The 10,309-nt window shown below is 32.4% G+C and overlaps 1 protein-coding gene across 1 annotated transcript; it reads left to right on the forward strand.

Moving 5' to 3' along the window:
* The first annotated feature begins 1,551 nt into the window (after window positions 1-1,551).
* Window positions 1,552-10,263, forward strand: tyr (tyrosinase). Its single transcript, XM_051129614.1, is given in 6 exon segments — window positions 1,552-2,391; window positions 7,056-7,272; window positions 7,350-7,497; window positions 9,159-9,340; window positions 9,422-9,507; window positions 9,509-10,263. Coding segments are annotated over 6 exon segments (1,620 nt in total). The 3' UTR covers window positions 9,656-10,263.
* The last annotated feature ends 46 nt before the right edge of the window (window positions 10,264-10,309 follow it).

Genomic DNA, 10,309 nt, shown 5'->3' on the forward strand with positions numbered 1-10,309 from the left:
TTTCTAGTCATCCGTTGGACATTATATCAGTTGAAATCTCAACTTCTCGCATACATGGATCTAATGTGAAAACTGTCAATTTATGGCATTCAGCTTTTAATGTTGTGTCATCTTTACTAAAGACTTTGTAAAAATATTTTATTATTTATTTATCTTTTTATTTATTTATTTATTTATTTATATTATTATTATTATTATTATTATTATTATTAAGGTCTACATTGTATTTTATTTTATCTTCTGATGTGCATAGTTACTTTTTGCTTTATATTACTGTTATTAGAAGAAAATTGAATAAACAGTTGTTAACAAAAAAAGTAAGATTTTTAAAGTTTTTTAAAGAAGTCTCTTCTGCTCACCAAGCCTGCATTTATTTGATCCAAAATACAGCAAAAACAGTAAAAATCTTGAAATATTTTTACTATTTAAAATAAAATTTTGTAACTTTACTATTTAAAATTACTGTTTTCTATTTGAATATATTTCAGAATGTAATTTATTCCTGTGATTTCAAAGCTGAATTTTTAGCATCAATACTCCAGTCACATGATCCTTCACAAATCATTCTGAATATGCGGATTTGTTGCTCAAAAAACAGTATTATTATGTTTCTTTGATGAATAGAAAGCTCAGAAAAACAGCATTTATCTGAAATAAAAATCTTTTGTAACATTATAAATGTCTTTATCATTTTGACCCCCACCCCAAAAATTATATTATACTGACTCCAAGCTTTTGAATGGTATAGTGTTTGTAATGTTCCAAAAGCTTTTTATTTCAAATAAATGCTGATTGTTGGATCTTTGTATTCATCAAAAAATCCTGAAAATACTGTTTAATAACAATAATAATAAAAAATATTTTGTGAACAGCAAATCCACATATTAGAATGATTTTTGAAGGATCATGTGACACTGAAGACTGGAGCAATGATGCTAAAAAAAACAGCTTTGCGTCACAGAAATAAATTACATTTTTAAATATATTGCAATAGAAAACTCATATTTGAAATTGTAATACTATTTCCCATTTTTACAGTTTTTACTGTATTTTTCATTAAATAAATGCAGCCTTGGTGAGCAGAAGAGTCTTTTTTTAAACATCTTTTGAAACCAAAATTTTAAAGAGTATTGCATATCCACTACATCACATATGCATTCACAGTTGCTTCCATTTGAGGTTTCTAAACCATAAAACAAGCCAAAGTGTTGATTTGACCACAATTCTCAACTCTATTATACACCAACAGGCTGCAAAACAATGTTGCATCTGTAAAACCTCATTAACTGTGTTGACTTTACTAGTTATTGGGTTAAAATGCTTGATTTGGGATGAAAGAACTTCCTTCCCAAACTGTTAATGAAATGATCTCACGCTCGACTCAAGCACAAGCATTCCTCAGAGTCCCGAGACCGAACACGAGCGGGGGTCACCGACTTCATCCCTAGCATGTGATACGAGGGTGTGTGTGTGTGTGTGTGGAAAAGGAGGGACGCAAAGCAGTGTGTGAAGAGAAAGCGAGCTGAAGTTCTTCTAACTCTAGTGTGTCTAATGCGTCCCGCTCTCATCATGTCTCTCCCTCTGCTTCTATTCTTCATTCAGTTCTTGAGTCCGTCTCTCCAGCAGTTTCCTCGGCCGTGCGCCACAGCGGACGCCCTGCAGAGCAAACGCTGCTGTCCGGTCTGGTCGGGTGACGGTTCGGTATGTGGCGTCCTTTCAGGTCGAGGTTTCTGCCAGGACGCCACGGTCTCTGATCTTCCCAACGGGCCGCAGTATCCTCATTCGGGTGTGGATGACCGTGAACGCTGGCCTCTGGTGTTTTACAACCAAACCTGCCAGTGTGCGGGCAACTATATGGGGTTCGACTGTGGCGAGTGCAAGTTTGGTTACTTTGGAGCCAACTGTGGGGAAAGACGGGAGTCGGTGCGCAGAAACATCTTCCAATTATCCGTCGCTGAAAGGCAAAGATTCATCTCGTATCTCAATCTTGCTAAAACTACAATAAGCCCTGATTATGTGATTGTGACGGGCACGTACGCGCAGATGAACAATGGCACGACGCCCATGTTCGCCAACATCAGCGTGTACGACCTGTTCGTCTGGATGCACTATTACGTGTCCCGTGACGCGCTGCTCGGCGGACCCGGGAACGTGTGGGCCGACATTGATTTTGCGCACGAGTCGGCTGCGTTTTTGCCTTGGCATCGCGTTTACCTGCTGTTCTGGGAGCACGAGATCCGGAAGCTTACTGGTGATTTTAACTTCACCATCCCGTACTGGGATTGGCGCGATGCGCAGGACTGTCAGGTGTGTACGGATGAGCTGATGGGTGGACGCAGTCCTCTCAATCCCAACCTGATCAGCCCGTCATCGGTGTTCTCATCCTGGAAGGTAAACATGAAAACATCAGAAATTCATTTTGCATGCCAATAACACAGTATGGTTTAGTCATTTAGTAGTAATGTTTGTTCTTTTCATTTAAAATTGCAATTATAAAACTTATAGTTCCAGTCCTTGATTCTGATTGGTTGAGCCACGTTCTAAGCTGTTGTTAATTAATTACACTACAAACATACACCTTTGTTTACATTTGTGTGTTGCTCGGCAACCACTTTGTTGCAGCCCCAACAGCTTCTGAGGAACTACATTGTTTGGCGGAAGGATAATGTTTTATTAATATCATTACACTTTATGTGCTCTGTTTTATTTTGTAAAACCTTACTACATATAGTGGAATAACCGTTTTATAAAAGCAATAAGCCCCGTGAAGCTGTGGTTTACAGTGAATTTATAACAGCTTTGTGTTGTGCCTAACAACACCCCTTAGCTGTTATAAATTCACTGTAAACCATGGCTCACAGGGCTTTATTTTACAATTTTAAATCCTATTAAATGCTTGTTTTCTCTTGCAGACACACAAAATGACATACAATGAAAATCCCAAGATCATCAAATTGAAACTATTGCAGCACAGTATAAATTCAGATAATGGTAAATTATGCAGTAAAGGTAGATAACAGCCTGTAATATTTTTTATTTTTGTTATTTTTTTATTTTATTACATTTAATAATTTTTTTAATAGTTTCAGATTTAGTACACCCCCAAAAAAACAAACTTTTTTTTTGAATAAATAAAAAATTTAATTAAAAATTAAAATGTTGAAACATTTTACAACAGGGATTAAAAAGACAATAAACCTGAAAACATTATTCACACATTTTTACTTTAACAAGGCCAATATTAATCTAAAACAACCTTTTTACATTTTTAGTAAAGGCTTTGAGATTTATATTTTCGTTTTACATAAATTTTCAAGAATAGTACTGTTCAAATGATCCTTTCAGTAATTAAAATTCAGCTAAAATTGCTGTGTAGAAGAAATAATGGACAGTATTGGAGAGAAATTAATTAAATAAAATTATAAAGTTAAAAAACTATAAATAAAATAAATAAATAATTAATTAAATAAATAAATAATTGGTTCATTTTTTTGGAGTACCTTCCAAAGCACTATAGTTTTTAAAAGCAGATAAAAGTCTGTATTGTTATTCTTAAATTTAAATTATTTACATTTTAAACAACTGAAATTGAATTTAATTTAAATAAATAATGATTATTATTATTATTCTAATAATCATTATCATCAGTATCATCATTTTTAAATCAGGATTTAAGTGTGCAAAAATATTTAAAAAGTGCATTTTATTTATTTAGTTTTAGCTATTGTACTTATTTTATTGCAAGTAGCTTAAATAAAATATGATTAAGGTTTTTATTTTATATTATTTCAGTTGATGTTTATTTTATTACAGTTAATTTTATCTTAAATAGTTTTAAATGTAGGTGACTCAAAAAATAAATGTTAAATTAAAAAAATGTAATTAAAAATTAAAATGCTGAAAAACATATTTCAACAGAGACTAAAATGGCAGTACACCTGAACTAAACAGGGAACTAAACACACTGAGGTAATAAGCTCCATGTAAATTCCTAGTGTGGCCGTGTGACTCATTAGTTGTACTTGTTTTAACCATGTGACTGGGATTTGGTCCTATAACTTCTCAAATGTCAGTTTCATTGATCCAGTGATGCAGTGATGATGTCACACATTCCTCTGAGAGCACAGCATCTGATGCAGCCGCCCGTGTGACGGTGTGTTTATAAAAGCGTGATTGTGTGACGTGGCTTCGAGCACAACAGTGAAGTTGGGCTGTAGTGAGTCACGAGTGTGTCTAGCCCCTAAAACCCCCATTAACTTCAGCACTGACCCTCAACAAGAGCCACAGGGGAATTAAACAAAGCAGCTTCACTAAACCACAATACAGACAGACTTTGCTTCAGTGTTGGTTTAGTAGTCTCAGATACTAGTATAATATATTACTAGTTTGATCTCCCCCATTTTTGTTAACGTTTTAGTAATTTTATTGTGTTTTTTTATTTTATTTTTTATTTTTATATATATATATATTTTTAAACATTTTTGGTTTCCTGGTTTTCGTGTGTTTTATGCTTACCAAGACTGCATTCATTTGTAAAAACACAGTAAAAACAGCAATACTGCAAAATATTATTACAATTTAAAATAACTAATAGTTTTTATTAATAGTTCAAATTACTTTTAATTTTATATTTTTGATTTTTATTTACATTTTTGTTAATGTTTCAGTAATTATATATATTTAGTAATTAAATATAAATATATATAACTATATATTTAGTAATTATATATATATATATATATATATATATATATTTAAAGTTCAAATTATTTATTGTTATTTTAGTACTTCACGTTAAACTTAAAAATGATAAAATGTTTCATTGGCTGTAACTAGCTGAAATAAAATAAGTTTAGGTTTCTATTATTTTATTTCTATTAACATTTATTTTATTTCAGATTTGGGGTCTGTAATGTTTCATGTGTTTGAATTTGCTAAAAAAAAAAAAAAAGCTGTAAAAACAGTAATATTGTGAAATACTATTACAATTTAAAACAGCGAATAGTTTTTATTAATATTTTTAGATTTTACATTTTCATTTAAATTTTTGTTAAAGTTTTAGTATTGTGTTTTTTGTCATTTTTATTAGGTTTTGCTTTATTTAAGCATGTCAATATAGTATTAATTTTTTATTTCAGTTAAATGAATATGAGAAATGTTGCCAACTAGCAAAAATAAAATATGTTTTTTAATTTTATTTATTTCAAGTTTGGTGGCTGCATTAATTTGATTATAAATACAGTAAAAACATATTTTTATTACTGTTTTTACTGTATTCCTGTATATATATATATATATATATATATATATATTCATAAATTTAATTTCAGTTAGTTTGGTTATATTTAAATTTTCTATGGCTTTAGTTTTAGTTCACTACAATAACCTTGCTCTGTAAAAAATGCAATGCTGCTGCGTTATGAGATACATATATATATACAAAAACATCTAAAACCTCTAACCTTAAGTATTAAAGTTTGAAAACACCTGACTGACTTTAAAAGGAGGCCTTTATTTTCTAGTAAGTAACTCTGAACACCTTAGAAAGCACATAGCATTTAACCTGGCAACCACCCACCCGTTCCCTCATACCGTCCTGATGAGTTTTGCCCAGGCAAACGGTACTCAGATGTTCCTCAGAAAGGCTAAAATTGAGTTTTGATTTGTCATTTTCTTTTGCTCCATCTTTCTCTCTCTCCTCATCATCTGCCGCTAGCGTAGGCGTTCCTACATCTCTTAAGAGCAGTGGGGAGGTGAAATGGCATCCAATTAACATACGAGAAATGAGCTGTATTAGTCATTACAGACAGACAGGCTTGATCCATGAAAACATAAATGTACAGGCTGTTAAACACCTTCAAAACTCCATGCTTTAGAACAGGCTGATATTTTTGCATTATTATAATGACAGAAGTGTGTGATATTAATGATATTAATCATCATGAAAATAATGTCATAATGAAAAAATCTTAATGGTCCTAAAAATAGCTTTCATTTTATTTTTGCTATTTTTATTTACTAAGTAATTATTTCATTTTAATATTTATTAAGCATGTTAATGCTAAAATCATGCTAGTAACTTGCTTATCATACTAACAACATGCTAGTAACATGCTAATCATGTTAACAACATGCTAGTAACTTGCTAATCATATTAGTAACATTATACTAACTTGCTAATCACGCTAGTAACATGTTAGCAACTTGTTAATCATGCTAGTAATGTGCTACTAACTTGCTAATCATGCTAACAACATGCTATTAACTTGATAATCATGCTAACAACATGCTAGTAACTTGTTAATCATGCTAACAATATGTTAGTAACATGCTAGTCATGCTATAAACATGTTAGTAACATGCTAGTCATGCTAATAACATGCTTGTAATTTGCTAAGCATGCTAGTAACATGTTATTAACTTCCTAATCATGTTAACAACATGCTAGTAATTTGCTAATCATATTACTAATATGAGACTAACTTGCTAATCACGCTAGTAACATGTTAGCAACTTGTTGATCATGCTAGTAACATGCTACTAACTCGCTAATCATGCTAACAACATGCTAGTAACTTGTTAATCATGCTAACAACATGTTAGTAACATGGTAATAATGTTAGCAACGTTAGTAACATGCTAATCAGGCTAGAAACATGCTAGCAACATGCTAGTGACTTGCTAATCATGCTAACAACATGCTAGTAACACACTAGCAACTGCTCTAAGTACCCTAGCAACTGCATAGCAACACCACATAGCAACGTCTTAGCAACAACCCTGGGTACCCTAGATTTTATTTTGTCATAAAAAAATTATTTTTAAGTTCATAAGAACAACATTTATTTGAAATAGCCTTTTTTATAACATTATAAAGGTCTTTACCATCACTTTTGATCAATTTAAAGCATTCTTTAAATAAAAGTATTGGCAAACGTGTTCTGGACAGGTTGATTCACATACTGAATGCTTATTGGTTCGATCTGTCCTTGTTTTATGATGTTGGAGTGTCTGTTGGTGTTTTAATACAGTAAGTGTCTGTTGTACCTGTGCAGGTGGTCTGTTCACAACCCGAAGACTACAACCAGCGTGAGGTTTTGTGTGACGGCTCTCCAGAGGGACCGTTACTGCGTAATCCAGGTAACCACGACCGAAACCGTGTCCCGCGTCTGCCCACCTCCTCAGACGTGGAGTCGGTGGTGAGCCTGACAGAGTACGAGACGGGCCTGATGGACAGACGAGCCAACATGAGCTTCAGGAACGCTCTGGAAGGTGAAGCAACAGCACATTTGGAGTGAGAAAAACAGAATTTACACTTCTTTAACACATCAGTCTCACCTTTTTCTCAGGTTTTGCAAGTCCGGAGACGGGGTTGGCGGTAACGGGTCGGAGCTTGATGCACAACTCCTTACACGTCTTCATGAACGGATCCATGTCTTCAGTGCAGGGATCTGCCAATGACCCCATCTTCCTTATACATCACGCCTTTATCGACAGGTGCAATGCATGCATAAACTCATATACAAATCACTAACCCTGGGCATTTAGATGCAAAATTTACCCGTGAAACTGTGCAATAGTTATAAATGATGCCTCAAATCACACAGTATTATATATACTAATACAGGGATTCCAAAACTTTTTTATTAGCCGAACACATTTGACCTAAAATATTTACTTAAAGTGCCCCAGAGATTTTATTTACTATTTCTAGATTACTTATTTGCTAGATTATTGATTGATTGATTTCATTTTGAATAAATTGTCGGATTTTCAATAACATAAATTTGCAGAGATTTGCAAACCCCAATTTGAGAAACCCTGCATTAATAAAAATAAAAATATAAATACATATTTTATCATATTTTTAAGTCTCATTTTAATTTTATTTATTTATTTATTTAAATTTTACATTTAAGATTTAACTCACAAACCATCTGCAAATGCTAGTTTGGGAAACCCTGCATTAAAAAAAACCCTTATTTTTATTTTATATTACTTATTTTAATGTTATATTTTAAATAATTATTAGCTTTTCATGAATATAATTTTCATTATAATTCCCAAGTTTGGGAAATCCTGCATTCATTAAAAATAAATAAATTATATTTATAAATATATATTATATATTGATATATATAATTTACTTAAATTATTTCATTATTTACTTATATTATTATTTCCTTATTTATTTATTTATTTATTTTTAAATTAATTATTAGCTTTTCATCAACTTATAAATTTGCAGCGATTTGCAAACCCCAATTTGGGAAACCCTGTATTAATAAAAATATAAATATAAATACATATATATTTTATCATAGCAATTTTTAATAGTTTCATTTTGACTATTTTTATTTTAGGTTTATTTATTTATTTAAATTTGTATTTATTTATTTATTTCATTTTAAGACTGAACTCACAAACCAACAAAAGTCTGCGAATCCTAGTTTCGGAAATCCTGCATTTAAAAAAAAAAAAAATTATATATATATATATATATATATATATATTTTTTTTTTTTTATTAATTTTATTTTAAGATTCTTTATTTTAATTTTACATTTTAAAGAGTTAATTATTAGCTTTTTATCAAAACCAAAAATTTGAGTTCACTGCATTATAATTTTCATTTAATTTTGAATGCATATTTTATATATAATCAGCCATAATCAGCAAAAACCGAAAAAAAAATTGAGGGTTGGCTTTTCTATTTTTATTATTTGTATTTTAAGGTTATTTACTTTATTTTTATTTTTTAAAGATTTAATTATTAGCTTTTCACCAATATCATTTTCATCATAATTCCTAAGTTGTACTAATAATATATTAGTTCACTGTTAATTTTACATTTAATGTATGAGGGACAACAAAACATATTTTAAGCCTGGTTAATTTAGTTTAGCAATTTTTAACACATATTTAAATTGTTTCACACAAATTTAACCCATAATCAGCAAAAACTGATAAGGAAAAAAAAAAAAATGAGGGATGGCTTTTTTTTGTCCTGAGTCAGTAAGAAACCACCTAGCAACTGGCAAGAACTCCCTAGCAACAACATAAAAAAGCATATTTGAATGCAAAGCACAATGCTTGCTGAGTACAAATATGACTGACCTCATTTCCTATTGACTTTATCATTGCAACTGTGTATTTCAGCATCTTTGAGCAATGGCTAAGGAGACACCAGCCTCCCCGCTCGCACTACCCGACCGCCAACGCCCCGATCGGACACAACGACGGCTATTACATGGTCCCCTTCATCCCCCTCTACAGAAACGGAGATTATTTCCTCTCCACTAAAGCTCTGGGTTATGAATATGCATATTTACAGGACCCAAGTGAGTCATTAGCATACATTCAAGGACTTTCTTGCTCCTTCAGTCTCTCGCTCTGTTCTCAATCACTTTTATCTCTTTCAGGTCAGCGGTTTGTGCAAGAGTTTCTGACGCCGTATCTAGAGCAAGCTCAGCAGATCTGGCGCTGGCTGCTGGCCGCGGGGATCATCGGGGGCGGCCGTGGCAGGAATTATCGCAACAATTATCGCCGTGGCGTGCCGCAGACGGCCGAAGAGGCGAAAGTCGTACGGGGAGAGACAGCCGCTCCTGAACAGCAGCGAAGAGGAGGGATCGGCTTCATATCAGACTACACTGTGAATCAGAGCGTAAACCTACAGACACGTGTCAGCGAGGACAGAGACACCGCACAGATGGGAAAAAGACACAACAGCCAGTTAACCCAGGTCATGTGACTAATGGGACACAGTCTCGCTTCTAAACTGGAGTCGTGCAACAAGCTCTGCGTTCAGAATCTTGCTACAGTATGCATACTGTACACTACATACATTACTGCTCAAAAGTTTGGGGTCAGTAAGAGTTTAGTCAGCGAAGATGCATTAATTTAATCAAAAGTTATTTGTCAATTTTGAAAATATGTGCTGTTCTTTTGAACTTTTTGTTCTTTAAAGAGTCCTGAAATTAAAAAAGTATCATGAATTCCATAAAAATATGAAGCAGCACAATTGTTTTCAACATTGATAATGATCAGAAATGTTTCTTGAGCAGCAAATCAGCATATTAGAATAATTTCAGAAGGATCATGTGACACTGAAGAGTAATGATGCTAAAAATTCAGCTTTTTTAACATTTTACAATATATTCACACAGAAAACAGTTATTTTAAATTGTAAAAATATTTCATAATTTTCCTTCTTTTGCTGTATTATATACACACACATACATACACTCTTACATTAAATGTTCCAGATGATAAAAAGCTACAAATTAAATCTTTAAAATGTCAAATTTATT

Source organism: Labeo rohita, chromosome 15 (genome assembly GCF_022985175.1).
Source record: "Labeo rohita strain BAU-BD-2019 chromosome 15, IGBB_LRoh.1.0, whole genome shotgun sequence".
Taxonomy (NCBI): Eukaryota; Metazoa; Chordata; class Actinopteri; order Cypriniformes; family Cyprinidae; genus Labeo; species Labeo rohita.